At 39.5% G+C, this 17,708-nt stretch overlaps 1 protein-coding gene across 1 annotated transcript in view; it reads left to right on the forward strand.

Annotated features, from left to right (window-relative positions):
• The window catches only part of LOC148358596 (alpha-2-macroglobulin-like protein 1), a 38,813-nt gene that overhangs the window by 8,300 nt on the left and 12,805 nt on the right, over positions 1-17,708 (forward strand). Inside the window, exons 6-25 of the mRNA XM_088346081.1 lie at positions 80-100; positions 365-533; positions 612-696; positions 2,108-2,225; positions 2,287-2,401; positions 3,381-3,490; positions 3,565-3,720; positions 5,580-5,810; positions 5,914-5,977; positions 7,930-8,075; positions 8,205-8,354; positions 9,511-9,726; positions 9,813-9,885; positions 11,255-11,408; positions 12,970-13,195; positions 14,241-14,367; positions 15,378-15,499; positions 16,414-16,465; positions 16,537-16,620; positions 16,689-16,865. Coding sequence (XP_088202207.1) covers positions 80-100; positions 365-533; positions 612-696; positions 2,108-2,225; positions 2,287-2,401; positions 3,381-3,490; positions 3,565-3,720; positions 5,580-5,810; positions 5,914-5,977; positions 7,930-8,075; positions 8,205-8,354; positions 9,511-9,726; positions 9,813-9,885; positions 11,255-11,408; positions 12,970-13,195; positions 14,241-14,367; positions 15,378-15,499; positions 16,414-16,465; positions 16,537-16,620; positions 16,689-16,865 — 2,596 coding nt within the window. The remainder of the gene's footprint in view (positions 1-79; positions 101-364; positions 534-611; positions 697-2,107; positions 2,226-2,286; positions 2,402-3,380; positions 3,491-3,564; positions 3,721-5,579; positions 5,811-5,913; positions 5,978-7,929; positions 8,076-8,204; positions 8,355-9,510; positions 9,727-9,812; positions 9,886-11,254; positions 11,409-12,969; positions 13,196-14,240; positions 14,368-15,377; positions 15,500-16,413; positions 16,466-16,536; positions 16,621-16,688; positions 16,866-17,708) is intronic.

Raw genomic sequence — 17,708 nt, forward strand, 5'->3', positions numbered from 1 at the left:
AAATGAGTCACATTTTGTCTTGAGAATGTTATTTACCTGTGTGACTAGAGTTTGACTTCTTTTACATGTTCTTTTTCAGTACACAGTGGTGGAGCTCCAGGTAAGATTTTCATTTTAAGCTCAACTAACCCATCGGCATTAGTCTTATTCAGTGTATTAAACCCTGTCATGATACCTTTCTGGGTTCAGATCATTGAGTCTGTATTATGTATTTTGTATTGTTGGGAAAGGATAAAGGGGGGGATTTTATTGTCTTTTTCACTGGATGTTTTTAAACGGCACTTTGATTGGCGATGTACAGTATTGCCTGAGATGTTCTTCACAAATTTGATGACTTTCCTGACCAAACTTTGTCTTCTTGCAGGATCCCAATTCCAATCGAATTGCTCAGTGGTTGGATCAAATTGTTACCAATGGAATTCTGGATCTTTCGCATCCCATAATTCCAGAAGCACCACAAGGAACCTACGTCATTACTGCCACCACTGACAAAGGAGAGAAAGTCTCCCACAGCTTCGAGATCAAAGAATACGGTCTGCTTTAGTTGTAAAACTGTTTGGATTGTTTGAAACTCCATTGGTCTATTATTCCAAACATTGTTTTTCTTCTAGTTTTGCCCAAGTTTGAGGTAACTGTTCAACTCCCAGAGCTTATTTCAATCTTGGATAAAGAGGTCACGCTGAAGATTTGTGGAAAGTATGTATTTTGTCAATGCAAATTGTGAAACATAAGTTATCAATAGTCTCTAACTTCTTTTCTTTCCTTTATAATTGAGCAAACAGAAATATAGACTGTTTTGATAGTCAACTTGTCACTGTTAACAATTAGTGATCAATTAATTTGGAAATTTTTAACCTGTTCTTAAATGTGGCATGAAATTGAATTATATGTGTGGCAAATGATCATGAACACAAGAATAATGGTCAAGATGAAAAAGCCATCAATCTTCCCAGCCGGTTATCTTGACTAGGGTTGCACGTGGTGCTGGAGCCCATCCCAGCTATCTTCGGGCGGTGGGTAGGGGAGACAGACAGACACACCTCACCCACTCATTCACACCTAGACAATTTGGACCGGCCAATGAATCTGAAATGTGGTAGGAAATGAGTGCCCACACGGGGATGGGGAGAACGTGCAAACTCTTCCCGGGCAGGCTGCGGTAGCTGGATTTGAACCCTGGACCTCCCCACAGTGGGGCTGCGCACTAACCATCTGACCACTGCCTGAAAAAAATGTCTTTTATTTATAATACTCTGGGTTTATATTTTTGGTACGAATCCAATCAGTGCAGACATAGATGAATTACTAAAATTGTATACATTTATTTTCAGGACGGGCAAATACAATTCAATTATTCTTATCCTGGAGTGCCATTTCTAACTAGTCCTGTTGCATAGAATGTTTTACAAAATGGATACCAAAGACATTTAAGACACTTGAATTTAAAAAATTAAGTTAACATTTCTTAATCCCAGTTAACCAAGAACAGGCTCATTAGCAACAGTAGAACAGTAAAGCAAATACTATGTCATTTTATGAAGTACATTCAGTAGTCAAGTACATAGCCTGTAACAAAAGTACATGATTCTCAATAGTTTAAAATCATATGGTTTTAACTGACGTTTGTTCTTTGGACTGCATGCATATACTTTAAAATAAGTTTGTCAGGCTGTTGGGCTTAAAGCTCAAGCTATATACCTGAAAGGGTTACAATGACATGTTTCAATTAGCTTGAACGTTACCTGAATCTAACAGAGGCGAGTCAGACTGTTTCGGTTAACTGTACGGCGTGCTTTTAAAATAAAATGCGTCACAGAGCTACTGCCATGATAGTCCAGGTTTGTTTTGCAAACTTTGCAACTAATTTATTTTCCTTATTTGGAACTTTCAAAAGTCTTAGAGTTAGTTGATGTTGACACTGCCATTTATTCATATTTATGTTACTGCTCGATTGCGCATGCGTGACTCTCAGGAGATATTAGAGATGCTTTTCTATGTTGGAAAAAACATATCTAGCTACAATATTCAACAATAAAATTCATTATCTACTACTTCTATAATACTTTTGTCCACAACTGACTAATGAAATGATTCTTTCTCTGTCCAGATACACATACGGAAAAGCAGTTGTTGGCTCAGTCAAGGCAGAGTTTTGTAGGAATGCGTTTCAGTTTTTCTGGCGATCTCGGATAGACTCCAACTTATGCAAGACATTTAAACTAATGGTGAGTTGCAGCGATTCATTTCTTTTTCAGAGTCTGAAAAAGGAATATGTTCCACTTTCAGACCGATGACAAAGGCTGCGCTACACAAGTTGTGAGCTTGGCAGATTTTGGCCTCAACTTGTACATGTATGACGATGTATTTGAAGTGAATGCTGAACTGCAGGAGAGTGGCACAGGTGAGCTTTTGAAAAGTTTGAGTTCATGTTGCCTGTACACCTGGGCCTTTAGTAGTGCTACCTCTGAATCAAGAAAACTATACCTTTGCTGCAGCTACGACATATAGAAATAACCTCATAAATTGCAATTTTATATAGGAATATAGCCACATTCAACTCACCAAATGTACTTTTTATTTGTACACAAAATCCATCTTCCCTTTTTCACTTATTAGTGGACAGGTGATGTAAATTTGTGTTCTCTTGGCAATGAAATAACCTCTACGTAGTGTCCTTTGTTTTTTGATCCAGTACTTTCATTGTGTCCTTGACATGAACTTGTGATGGGCTAGCTTCGGAGAGTTGTTCAGCCATTCTTAATGACGTCCAGCTTTTCTTAGTCTGTCTTGAAAATTGCTTTGACAGTCAATCTTCAACTAAATCAGTTTCTTCTTCAGCCATTGTGGTTTGACAAAAATCAACACAACACCATATTTGCTCGTGCAGCTTGCTAAAAATGGTTTGCTAGCTCTGCCAAGTACAATCCATTACTATCCAACTATTCTACTTTGCCCTCTTCAAGTTTAATGCTGGTTGGCAACATCCCTTTGGTGCATTACTGTCCCCCTAGCTAATCAGTTTCGCCGACTAGAAGACCCTGGTTTTACAACTTTAAATCTTATTGGTTAAATCAAGTTTTATCGACACTTGTTTTGTTACAGGGCCTTCAAAACTGATTGTGAAGGCCTCTAGGTAGGTTTTTGACCCTGGCAACAAGTAATGAATGAAATGTGACCGGTTTAATGCTTGAAAATGAAAACAGCCATCTGAAAGCAGCGCAATGAAGGGAAGCTACTCACAATTTGGAATTATTCAATAGGCATTCATGGACAAAATATAATAAACGGAACATTTTTACGCCAGCAGAGAGGGTCTCCCTGACTCTGACAGCCCGCCACTGGTAAAACTCAAAACCTTATTAATTGTGTTTCTCAAATAGGAGTAGTCCTGACTGGCAAAGGCCAGGCACGCTTAAACGCCGCCGTGAGAGACCTCACATTTGAAGATGTACCATACACGTACAGGCCTGGCCTGCCCTTTACGGGAAAGGTAGTTACTCAGTTGTTTAGACTCAGAAAAACTTTCATTGGCTAAACATTGTTCCCCGATACTCTTGCTTGCAGGTCAAAATGATCGGTCCAGACAAAAAGCCAGTAGCCAATGAGCCTGTGTACCTATCAGCCACCGGCTCCGTCACCGTGAAACTCACCACAAACTCTGATGGTGTGGCCTCGTTTTCCCTGGACACCACAAAATGGACGAACGGTGTGAATCTTGAGGTTAGTAGCGACCATTTTGTTCTTTTTAGGGTACTGTTGTGTGAATTTACAAAGGGAGCTGTCATTACCGGTGTTATATTCTTGGTAGCGGAGTAATCTAACTCGTTACTGTTATTTGCCGTGACAACGCCATTGTGCCGAGAATCGTCCCTCTTAACGGGATCTGTTTATTGAACTCTAATACAATTTATTCATGTGTTACGTCTCATTCGATGATGGCATGTCTTATCTGTTAAGTTGACAGTTCATTTCAGCGTAATCATTTTTACGGTAGAGCATTTAACATTGGCAATTCCAGTGATTTTGGGAAGAAAATGCAAAATATGCTACTTGCTCAAATGTGAATTACCATTTTATTACATTTCCAACAAATGAGAGACGCAGTTGGTTAATGACTTTTTGATACGCACATTTCTAAACAATGTGCATTACTGTTCTATTACGTTCCCAACAAATGTGAGACAAACTGGTTTAAGTGACGTTCTCGCTATTGCGTTCCTTAAAAGTGAGATATGAAGAAGTTTCATGGTTTTAGTGAGGTAGTAGAGTAGCCAAAATATTACTCAAGTTAAAGTACTGTTACTTCAGAGTATTACTCAAGTAGAAGTAAAAGTAGTCATCCAAATACTTGAGAAAGTAAAAAAAATTACTTCATGAACAAAATTACTCAGTACTTGAGTAACTGTGGCACTGCCGTATTTTTTTTTTAAACAACCAATCAGATTATCAAAGTCCATCCAATCAACAAATACATTTAATTTAAAAGTAGATTGAAATAATCGCCGTAAATTCAAGTGCTTTGACGAACGATGAAATAAAAATAGTATAAACCATTCAAATAAATGAAGCACAATTGGCACATTTTAAGACCAGATACTTATTATAACAGGCTCTAGTAGAACAACAAGCTAGCCAATGAACTTGAACAAAAGGAGACATTGTATATTCTTATTATTCTGGTTGCGGTAATACTGTCAGGCATTAAACCGGACTGTGGTTTTCGGACCACTGCTATATATGATCATATTTTTATCATTTTGATTTGTAGGGTGGGATTTCTAGCCGACCGTATGTGGCCCACGGGTCGTAGTTTGCACACCCCTGCTTTATTTTATGCATGATATGGAAATATTCGACTATAAATTCAACCTCTAGCATTTAATTCAACAATTTTGAGCAGAACGAGTTAGTTTCTGTTTTTGCCAAAGTATGGTATACATCTGTAACCTAGAGGTGGGATCTTGTTTGAGTCGGAGCCCGTACTGATGCTGACTAAAATGTAAATCATTGCGTTTGGGTCGGGCTTCTCAAACTTTTTTTTTTTTTTTTTTTTTTTTTTTTTTTTTTTTAAATTATCCTCCTTTAGTTGTTCTTTTTGGTCTTTCTCTTTCTCTCTATCCCGTTCTAAACGTGCCGCACTAGATTCTTAAGACCACACTGCTGGCCCAATTTTCAAACTGTCAGAATTTTCCCATCAACTCTTGAAAAAAAGATGGAAAATTGCAGACACAGGAATATAAAAAGTGTAAATGTGTATACAGTCTTGTTTAACTGATATTTTGTTACAAATAAAACAAGCTTGAATTTGTTAAAATAAATCACCTCTCCTCCTCCCAAGTCCTCACATATAAAATGTGAAATTTTAGATTTGCTTTGGGTCTTTGGTCCTGCATACCAAGTTAATAGCTCTGGCTCGGGCTGGGTGGGGCTTTAATACCTGTGGGCCTGGATTTTTCAGGCCCAATTTGATTCTGTTGTACAAGCTAACATAGGAAAAGTATTAATTGTGTCAAATTTTCAACCTAGCCACGTATATTCTAAATTAGACCACCGCCTTTTTTTTTTTCTTGGATTAACAGGCAAATTCCAAGCACAAGGAAGACAATACATTCCTTCCAAACATACGGAGACCAGAGTACAGAAACGCCTACCGTCACCTTTCTGTCTTCTACTCCAAGAGTAGTAGTTTTTTGAAGCTCATGCCGGTTAACGAGAAAATTGCCTGCGATGGAGACGCCAAGGTTCGAGCTCGTTACATCATTCAGGGAGATGAGCTTAAGAGACAGAGGACTTTGGATTTTTACTACTTGGTAAGTCCAGTATTGTGTAGCAAGAACACTAAATAAACTAGCTTTGGATGTTTGTGTGGGTAGATAAGAATTGACTTTGATTTTTTTTGCATGTTGTTCCTAGGTGTTGTCCAAAGGGGCAATGGTGCGAGGTGGTCGTATCCCAGTGGCTGTTAGACCAGGAGAAGGTAATGTAATTTAATTTGTTTATTATTTCTATGAATCAAGAGACGGGATCGATTCCTCACACATTGTTCCATAGGTTGAAGAGTGCTGGTTAATTCTCTAACTAAAAAAGGCCATCCAAAATTTTACAATTTTATTGCTAGTGCTACTAGTCCAGTTCGCAAGCATATACCATCAAGATCCAGAATCTATAAAGACGCAAAACATTTATTAAATTGGAGTTTGGAGTATTAACAACCTGTCTTCAAGTTACAGTAGTAATACTTCAAATTAGTTATTAAAAGAAATATCTGTTAAGATGTAAATATTATTGAAAGTACATGATTAAGGCAGATAAAGTAAAATGGGAAAAAAATAAATTTTTCTATCGGATTTGGAAGAAAAATAAAGCACGAGGATTTATGTGAAAAATTAACAAATGTTCTGTCAAGTCCAGAAGAAAGGGTAGACCCAATTGCGTAACATTTCTCACAAGTTTATTGAAATGGCGGGGAAGGGCAGCACCCGCGATCCAGTGCTCGCTGGACGCGGGAAGTGTGTCGCTCTCGCAATCTGTTTGTGATCGGAACACGGAAGTGGATCTTCCGTAACGAGTGATGGCGGTGTCAGGGACAGAAACTGGTCGGAAGCCGGGACTGGAGAGCAGACGTGGTCGGGATCAAAACTGGTCTGTGCCGGAGACAAACGGGACAGGTAGGAGTCAGGGTTGAAAAAGGCTTGCTTAGTATACAGAGGTTCGCAGACTGACTGACCACAGGAGATTGACAGGGCTGTTCAAATGGTGACAGGGAGCCAATCGGAACCAGCGGCGGTTGGCGCCAAATGAGAGGGCACAGGTGAATCAAATCAGTAATCATGACATGTTCGTAATGTGCACCCAACATATGTCAAGTTGGTAATTCCACGCTGAAGCATACCTTGGCTAACAGTCTGTAGCAGATTACTATTTTTATATACTGGTGCGGCAGTAGCGCAGGAGAAAGTGTTCGTCTTGGGATCAAGAGGTTTCAGGTTTGATTCCCGTCTCCTCAGTGTTATATGTATCCTTGGGCAAGACTATGAATCCCTAATGCCCCCAATGAGCAGTGAGTTGCTAACGGTGTGTGAATGAGAAAGTGTGAAGCACATTGTAAAGTGCTTTGGCTTGACTTGAAAAGCGCTATATAAATGCAGACCATTCATTCCGTACTGTCTGAGTACATAGAAATAAATACATGTATTGTATTAACTGATTATTAATATCCAAAGAATATCACATTTTTTTGAAACTCCAATAGCAAATGTTATCGAATGAAATATTTCCTAGTAAAGTATTTGCAAAAAATAGCAATCTGCTTTCACGTAAAGACTGATTTATTGTAAAATATATGTATATCTAATCGGGGACAAAAATGTGTATTCAGTTTCAGAGTTTAATTGGTTTGATCGTATTTGTGAACATGCAAATTAAAGGGATATTGGCCTTATTCGTCACCTCTTAATGGTAAAATCAACTCAATAAAATTTTCTGAAAGATAAGCAAACATACATGAACTATAATATAGGCATGGATGAGGATCACCTAGACTGAGCTTGGCGGACAAATGAGAAGAAAAATGATGCCGTTTGATCACTTTGAGTCTCCGTAGTATAGTCTCCCTTGTGCATTGAAGCACTCGTTTCCTCTTGCACTACACAATACAGTAACATGTAGTGGTCATATATTTCAGTGTCCTTTTAAATATTTGCAATGTTGAAGGTGACCACTTGTATTCTTCAATCTGATACTTTTTTGAAAATTCTTAATGTATGAAAAACATTTTATGGTTCCGTGTGAAACAAAACAAACAGATGTTTGTGCGGTCGGCTATTTCTTCATTTTTTAAACCTTCCAGAAGAGAAATATTAGACTCCTGATTCACTGCCTTTAAATGTTTTCTATCTTCACAATGTGACTTGCTTCAAATTCTGTCAGAGAACAAAGGGGAGCTGACCATACCTCTCCGTCGAGTGATGGACCTGGCACCTTTCGCTCAAGTGGTAATTTCCACCTTGTTGCCCGGTGGCGAGGCTGTGGCGGACAGCCAGGACTTCCCCATCCAGCTGTGTCTCAAGAACAAGGTCATACCTGCTGATTTTTAGATGTACAAATGCACTGGATATATTGGTTTTAAACAGTTAAATGGTGCTGAAGTCAAGATCAGATTGAAACTGGAATTTATGGTTGCTGACCCATTGTCTTCTGTACAGGTTTCTATGAAGTTCTCATCCCTCAAGCAGCTTCCAGCAGAGCAAACTACGTTGAGACTGCAAGCTCAGCCCGGTTCTCTGTGCTCCGTCCGAGCCATTGACCAGAGTGTCCTACTGCTGCAAGCCGAGAAGGAACTCAATGTTGATTATGTGAGCAAAATTGAACATTACACAAGGCCAGGAACGGTATTGAGTGTTACTGGAAAAAGTATTTGGTTAGTTACTGTTTGGAAAGTAATTGTTACCCTGCAGATTACTGACACCTAAAAGTAGCGTGTTTCTCTAAAACTATCTATTAGCACTTTATACTTTTATATTTGCATTGAAGCCAACACCCTAAAACTGCTTTAAAATAGCCACCTCTTAAAATAAATTAAACAAGAACACCAAAGACGCAGTAAACCCTTTATATCTCTTTTGCGGGCTTGGGCAACTTTAAGAGCTTGAAAATGAATACTTAGCTGAGAAACTCCATATTCATTTTGTCATGATTACCAATATGCATCAGCTTTACCTGCTCCTTTGGCGCCAACTGCCTCATGCTCTGTCCCTATTTAAACCCTCTCCTATAAGTCCCCTTTTGTCAGTCCGTCTGCGAACCTTAGTTAACACTAGGCAAGCCTTTTTTGACCCTGACTCCCACCTGTTCTTTGCTCCCTGCTTCGACCCGTTTTTGATCCTGACCATGTCTACTCTTCCGTCCCGGCTTTCGACCTCTTTTTGTCCCCAACCATGTCTACTCTTTTCCTGGCGTACGACTCTTCCGACCTATACCACGCTTTTGCTCTGCTGTCCCGGCTACTGACCCGTTTTTGTTCCCGACACCGCCATCGCTCATCACCGAAGATCCCTTTCTGCGTTCAGATCGACCTGCTTCCCGCGTCCAGCAACCATCAGGCCATGGGTGCAACCCTTTCTTTCTTCCAATAAAACTTGTGAGAAACGCTACGCAAGTGAGTCCTGTCTCCGTTCTGGTCCTGACACATTTTTGCTTCAGACCACTCGAAGATTTACTTCTCAATTTCTAAGTCCTGCCCAAGACATATTCTTTCTTGATGTACAATAAAAAAATATATACATTTCCAAATAAAAACACCAAAATTTAGCACAAATTTTGTGCTCGCGTTTGCTTTATTGAGTTGAGAACATGCACGCGCTACCGAGAAGGCGAAGGAGCTGTCTTTAACTCATGAACACCTAACATTCTCCTTCTTTGCAATATAAAATTAAAAAAAAAAAAAAAAAAAAAAGTCACCAACTTGCAAGATATCTGAATTGATTTCATGCCGTGTTTAACCCTTTCCAGGTGTACGATATGTTGCCTGTAAAGAAGCTTACGGGATACTCGTATGAGATTGAAGAGGTGGAGCCTTGCTTTCCTGGTCCTGTTCCATTTCCTGGTCCCGGTCCATTTCCTGAACCCGTGCCGTTTCCCGGAGAAGGCGTGCTGCCCATCCGAAGAAAGCGATCGTCCTTTTATTGGCCAGTCACTCAGAAGGAGGATGTTTTCAGCATCTTCAAGGTACGGACTTAAATTGTTCTGTGCACAAAACGTACAGTAAATGCTTCACGCAGGGAAGAATGATTTTCGACAAATGTGTGTTTCAGGCTGTTGGAGTTAAAATTGTGACAAATTCTGATGTGAAGAAACCATCTGACTGCCGATTCGCATTTCCGTTCGGTAGGTTTACCACACAATCTACTTTAGCCCATCAAAATATGTACGCATGGCCTGTGGGGATGAAGGATAATAATGAATGTGGTTGAAGTAGTACGGATTAGGGTTGGACGGATCTATATCGATACTAAGCAAGAATTTGGATCAGATTAATACTATAGTTCCGGAAGCAAAACTACACTCATCCACCAATTTCCTCGAATTGCTCCCTCTCAGCACCACAAATTTACATACATTTTTATTGCAGAAAATCTGTTTGGCACTTCTATTTTCCTTTAAGCAACAAACAATTAACATGATAACCAACAGAGGGCACTCCACTGTTTCTCAAAGGCAGCATAGTTACCGTATGCAGGATCATATAATTGTTGTTCTGCATTTCAAATTTTATCCGCCTTACACACCAGAATACAAGTTTATAGATTAAATTTTCAAAATTCTGGCCAATTTGGGGGTTTTAGGTGTGCCTTATAATCGGGAAAATATGGTATATACATGCAGATCTTTGAATATATATTTAATCATAAATGCAAGACACAAAATTCGGATAGACTTGCATTATATTTTTTCCTCATGTATTACCTAGGCATCAGATTCAAGACTGTATGGGCAGATACCAAAAAATCCTTCTGCCCTGGAGGTAAAATTTTAAGCCCAAATCCGAGCCAGATACAAATTTCCTTCCAGGCCTAAAATGTCAATCATTACTTTCGGGTTAGAGAAGGCCTCTCTTACTGCATTTTTAGAATTATTATCCACCCGTCATTGTTCGCCTCCATCTTTGTGCCGCTTTCTCAAAATGCTGCGCTAGACTCTTAAGGATGTACTGCCGCTGTGGTTTATGGTCCAATTTTTAAGCCTTCAAAATACGGATGGCCTTTAAATTTTCCCATCAACTCCTAAAATCAAATCTGTCAATGATCAAAAATTGTAACTTCTGCAGACACAGACATAAAGAAGATGTTAATGTAATGTATCTACGTTAAACAAGACTCTAACATTATCGAAATCACCTCTCCTTATCCAGAGTCCTCACAAATATATCGACTTTCTCGTTGCTTTGGGCCCAGTCCTGCAAATGTAGTTATTAGGTCGTGCTCAGGATGGGTCGGATCGGGCTGGGTTTTTTAAGCTTGACCTCACCTTTAGGCCCTCGGGGCCAAATATTTAACCCACTGTGGCCAACGAATCGTAACATTGACACAGTCCTGTATTAGGACTTTGACCCGCTTTGCTAAATCTCCATATGAAGAGGGGAGAGCAGTCTCACAGGACAAAAAGACCAACTGATGTATAACGACACCGACTGTGTTATGAGAACCGATTTAAAATTGATTTCTATTACAGATCCATGTTTCTTTCTACTTATTAGCTGCTGGAGCTGCTGAAGGTGCAGGAGGAGCAGCACTTCCGTCAGTCTTGAATGCGCCCACCAATTTAAGAAATGAACTCGTGGAGGAGGAGGAAGAAGAAAACATTCGGACATTCTTCCCGGAAACCTGGATCTGGGACTTGGTGCCTGTTGGGTGAGCATGCTCTCAATAGTGTTTTGTTTTGTTTTTTTTAAAACCTTTTTTGAGCTAAGGCACATTTTTCTACTGTAAGATCAGTCAAATGGAGTTTTTTTTTTTTTAAAAGGTTTAAATGATCAGGTTTTCTAGGTTAACAGTAAGTTTTTTTTCCTACTTTTGGCTGAGGAAGGAATATTGGTTATTTGTTTTAATGTGGGGTTTTATCAATACTAATCACGTATATGGAATGGGATCAATGCCATTGTCCCGATATCGATACTTCACTCATCCACCAATTTCCTCGAATTGCCGCTTCTCTCCGCACCATAAACTTTTACTGTTTAAAATCTGTTGTGCACTTCTATAATGATAATGAATGTAGTTAAAGTAGTACGGATTAGGGTTGGGCGGATCGATTCAGATATCGATATAATTGATACTCAGCAAGAATTTGGATCGGATCAATACTATTGTTCCGGAAGTGAACAATCCACCAATATCCTCTAATTGGTGCCTCTCCCGCACCACAAATTTACAAATATTTAGTGCCGAAAATCTGTTCACTTCTATTTTCCTTTAGCAACAAACAATTAGCATGTTAACCACAAAAAGGCACTCAAACCACTGTTTCTCAAAGGCTGAACAGTAACCGTATGCAGTCAATACATTTTTATTGTCTAAAATCTAGTCTGCCTGTCTGTTCTGTTTTTCCTTTGGCAACAATTACCATATTTATTTAATATGTTTTTCAAGTATATATATTTTTTCAAAATAATGCCCAAGACGGGCAAAAAAAAAGATCTGCCGGTGGAACATAATTGTTCATAATGCGTTAAATTTTTTCTTTTTATTTATTTCTCTGCTTTTCAAAATAAGCTGCAGTTTGGTCACTTTGAGTCTCCATATTGTCTTCTGTTGGGCTTTTAGCACTCGTTTTTGGTGGCACGACAGAATACTGCGACATCTGGTGGGCAAATAAAACTTTCATATTTTGGCTGGGACCTCAAATTAGCATCCTGGGCTGCGTGTTTGAGACCTACTTTTCATACTGTGTCGCCGTCATCTGGACATATGGAAAACTGCAATTACCTTCTGATTCTTCTCTCCGACAGAAACCTTACACTGTACCTTTTCCAGTGATATCTGAATTGTGCAGTAGCGAGGTGTCTCTGTATAGAATTTGTCTATGCTAAACCAATGCTTGAGCCTGTAAAAAGGGTTTGTTCTTTGGTTTAGAGTATTTTTATTGTAGAATAATTGTACAAAAATAAGTTTACTTTTTTCTTTATTTTCCTGTGATACACGTATATTTTATCTGCCACGATATGGATGTTAGTTTTTTTGGCTGATCATTGGAAGAAAGTAAATATAGTTAACTTAAAAAAAAGGAAAAAAAAAAAAGCCTGGGCAAATCTCTTGCAACACACTAGATAAGGTCTCACAAAACACCACTGTACCACGGCATACCGGTTAAAAAAACACCAGCTTAAATGACACAGCATCAACACTTACATTTCAATAAAAATTTGAAGTTTGTTTTGAGCTGCTAATCAGTTTTACATGCATGTGTTTGTAGCAACACGGGTATCGTGAATGTGAAAAAGACTGTGCCAGATACCATCACCAAGTGGGCAGCTGACGCTTTCTGCGTTTCTTCGGTGGGCTTCGGTGTTGCGCCCACCACTGCGCTGACGGCCTTCAAGCCCTTCTTCGTCAGTCTCTCAATGCCCTACTCCGTCGTCCGCGGAGAAGCTTTCACTCTCAAAGCCACAGTCTTCAACTATCTCCCCAAATGCATCATGGTAAGTTTGAATTTTAATTTTACGACAATCTCTAATGGCAATCCGGCTAGTTTTCTATTTCTTACTGGTATTTTACTTTTACTGTTGCCAGTTGTACTGAAAAAAAATTGTATTGTGTAGAAAATATGTATAGCGGCACCTCTACTTACGAATTTAATTCATTCTGGGAAATCCATTCCAAGCCCCCCAAAAGGACCGTAGGGTAGGTAGGTTGGTTGGTTGGATCCCTTAACCACTAGGTTCATAGAGGCACCATTTCCTATGGTGAGTCTTGGAAGTACAGCCTGGTAGCGCCCAAATTAGATTATGGCAAGCTAAAGATAAAATGAGAAACTCGTACTGTAAAAAAATGAAAGAATAAAGGAAATAATATTTATTTACCTTTTTGCCTCTCATTATTTGAAAAACTGATCAAACAACGTCTGCTCTTCCTGGCTTTAGACAATCCGTCAGAAATGAGCGGGGCAGACGTAGCGATAGCCCGACTTGTCAACACTTATTCCGTGTGGTTCCTTTCCACAAATGCTGAGACTTAATGGAATTTTGCTTAAGTGTCTTCCATTTGCGATTCAATGATGGCTTCATCCCTCTCAATGCTAACTTACCGGAACACCTTACCCTCGTCTCTAAACTCTGAATTGTGACTGTGACATGAAAAGCATGCTCAGGCCACATTACAATGAAGATTTGAAGCAACAGCCAGTTTGTTGACGTCCGTGTAACAGAGTGCAGCTAATAGCTGCGCATACTGCACTGTGTTTTTGATTTCGTATTCTGAAACGCCTTTGTAACTAGAGGCAGAATACTTTCCGGTTCAGGTACTTCCTACCCTGAAACCTTTGTATGTATACATTTGTAAGTAGATGTATAACTGTATTCATGTCATATTTATCAACTTATTTGGCAAATCTGTTGCTGCTAAATATCATTGCACTCCTACTGCACTACTTTTACAATATACTTGTTTTTATTACAACTTGAGCTAATCTCCAAGCACTACCTAGTAAATGTTTTTACTTAAATATCATGACATCTGTGTCTGCAGGTGGAGGTCTCACTGGCTAAGTCTCAGACATACTTCTACAAAAAGTGTGATGGATGCCGATACAGTATGTGTGTGTGCAGCGAAGAGAGTAGAACCTTCACCTGGATTGTCACGCCCACTACTCTGGGTAAGAAAACGTTGCCATATTCATTTGATTTTGGATATTAATATCAAGGTTTGTACAGGTGCATGAAATCCTTGAAAATGCTTGAATTTTAATGTTGTGTTCTCAAGGATTAAAAAGTGCTTGAACTTTGGTTAAGCTGCTTGTAAATGCTTGTCACTGTTTCACAACAAGTCTGCTTAAAAATGACGCTGACACTGCCATTTGGTGGCTTCAACTTGGCATTGCATTCCTTCCATCGTGATTAACGGGAGTGGATTTGGTTGGTATGGCATTGTCCTATGAAGCATCATCATCTAAACAGAGCACTATTAAATGTGTATCAGAGCAAGGATAACTTATCAATTTTAGACTTCAGAACATTGCTTGCAAAGGGGAATCAACCCCGGATTGCGGCGGTGTTGGACCGACATCTTACCACTAGAACTAGTGTTAAAGAAGGCATATAAAAAGGAATTAGCGCTTGTATCATCACTTTTGAAAGGTACCAGAATAGTGCACTCTAAGTCAGTCACTCATCTTCTTCACCTGTGCATTAATAACTGTGTAATAGGTAAAAAAAAAGTAGTATTTTGTTGAACGACTGTTTTCAGTTTCTGACTTTCACATTGTTCTTGACGCACAGATGAGGAAGTAGATGTTGTTTAACAAGCAATGCAAATCCTTTTTACTGGCACTGTGGGTAAAAATAGTGTTGAGATGAGCTCTATTGCCTTTTTGTATGTTATCTGTACCTCTAGTGGGGAAGCGTTGGTGCCCTCACCGCCAGGTTCAAATCCCGTCGCATACAATGCATTACGATCAGGGCCAGTAAAAGTATACTCTAAAACCTTGTGTAAGAACACACATCTATAATTACTGTATGGATTTCCAATCTTATCCAGTGTTCTGCGATATAAAAGTATTATATGGGGCACTTTGAATTTTTGACCAATTTTTTATTAGCATGACTTAGTCAGGACTATACGGTAGATCTCCATAAAGCTGGACTGAAGCCTTTTGTGTCCACACAGGCAAGATGGATCTAAAGGTGAGCGCCGAAGCCCAAAGAACCAGCTTGCGGTGCGACAACAAGGAAACGACAGTCCCTGACGTTGGCCGAATTGATACTGTGGTTCGCCCCCTACTGGTGGAGGTCAGTACCTGGTACTGGTAAAAAAAAAAAAAAAAAAAACGTTAAAAAAAATAAACTACTTGTACACCAACCAGTGGAACTAGGGAACCCTCCATATTTTTGGGGTTCTGCAATCTCAAGAGCTTGCAAATGAACCCTTAACCAAGACTCTCCATATCCACTCTTTAAGATCTCCTTGTCCATTTATGGGTACTGTCCCAGACGTTTTTTTTCTCCATGCATGCTGTATTGCAAATTGATAAAACAAAATTCAACACACGTTTACTGTAAATTCTTTCCTCTAATGTTTTTCCATTGGTTTATTGTTCCTGTATGTGCCACACCCCCTCTCTCTGTCACATATATCCATATAAGCTGAGCGCCTGAGTTGGGAATTTCATTTCATAGCTGTAAATTAAGTTTACATGTAAGTATCTAGTCTAAGGAAAATATCTGCATGAGGAGAAATTCAACGCCCTCATACTGAGCTTGAGACGCCGCCACCATAAATGTATTCAGCAGTACTTTATTGGTAGATATAAACGTGGCCACTCATCACCACTACGAATGATACGGAATAAAATAGCTATCGGGGAACATTGCAATTCTTACAGTAAAGACGGTAGTATCACAAATCAAATTTACCAGCGTGTTACACAGTTGTTACTAACACCCGTGTTAGTCGCAACACTGGTTATTAATGACAATGAAGAGCTTTCTAATTCTGGCAAACTGTTGGTAATACTGTTTCTATGACTCAATGTGGCAAACGAGTAGTATGATTAGCTGGAGAACGAGCCGCAAGCATGTATCCATGCGCCGCCATATTGTGATTAAGGGCTATACAAATAAAAATGACTTGACACGCGTGTCCGAAAACTGATTGTGATTCCTTTATATTCCAGTTAAGAAACCTTTCTTGTTTTTTCTGGTAGGCTGAAGGAACACCTCAGTCAGTCAGTCACAATGCCCTCCTCTGTCCTGCAGGTTGGTGTTTGCATCTTCAGTTTCTTTGCGAAAGGCAATAATTGACATTTTATCTTCTATTGTGCTGTCAGATGGGCCAGCGGAAAAGAAAATCTCTCTTGTCTTGCCCCAGAAGTATGTGCCTGGATCTGTGAGAGCCACAGTCTCCGTACTTGGTAAAATGACCTAATTTTGCCAACATGTTTCCATAGAACCTCCACCTCATGAATTACTTTAACTGCAGGTGACTTGATGGGCCGAGCCATGAAGAACCTGGACAAACTCTTGGCGATGCCGTACGGATGCGGCGAGCAGAACATGCTGCTCTTTGCTCCCAACATCTTCATTCTCGACTACCTGAAGAGCACATCTCAGCTTACTGATGAGATTCTGGCCAAGGCCAAGGGCTTCCTCGAGAGTGGCGAGTCATTCATTTTTGACTTTGTGGACGGTTCACAGAACAGGGTGGTGCGGAAGCACAGGAACAGATTAGTATAGTAAACTGGTCTTTTATATTGGTGGGATTTGAGTACAAGGGATGTCAAGTAGCGGAGCAGCAATCATGATCAAAGAGATGGGCATGAGTTTGGTGTTCCAATAAGTCCAAACAGTGATGGTGACGGTCCAAGAATTAGTCAGGTGGCAATTGTGATCCGTAGGGGCAGGCAAGGGTTCGGTACACTTCAATAACAAAAGGGTAAGACAAGAATACTTAAGATGTGAAATGGAACACCACAAACTAGCACAGAACCAAGGAGATGGAGTGTTTCAATAGTGGCAGGGTAGAGTCATGATAAGAGGGGAATCGAGACAAAAGAATTCAGTTGTCAGAAGAAAAATTCAACCCAAAAGTGAGTGAACAAATAAGAAAAGGTCAAAAGATACAGTAGGGGAGAAGGGAGTGAGAAACAAAGTATTAGAACGAGAGGGGACCTATGGAAACACAGTAACCTCTGAGTGCAGGGTTGTGACATACTGTCCCTTTAAAAATACCAACTGAACTTCATCTTTAGAAGCTGCCTCTGTCTTTTGATGGGAAATAATGTTCATTTTCATCAATATAGGTGATTATACCCTCGAGTAAAAAGGTATTACTATGTTACTATACTTTATATTGCCACAATCCTAGTTGTACATTTTGGAATTAGATTATTTTGGGGATATGCATTTGCACTTGAAAAGAAAATGACATGAACTAAACATTACTTAAGTCAACTGATTACTAGATGTTTGTTCTAAAGGATTTTTGTTAAATGTATTGCAG

This window comes from Urocampus carinirostris, chromosome 10 (assembly GCF_059441175.1).
Source record: "Urocampus carinirostris isolate Australia breed hairy pipefish chromosome 10, RoL_Ucar_1.0, whole genome shotgun sequence".
Lineage (NCBI taxonomy): Eukaryota > Metazoa > Chordata > Actinopteri > Syngnathiformes > Syngnathidae > Urocampus > Urocampus carinirostris.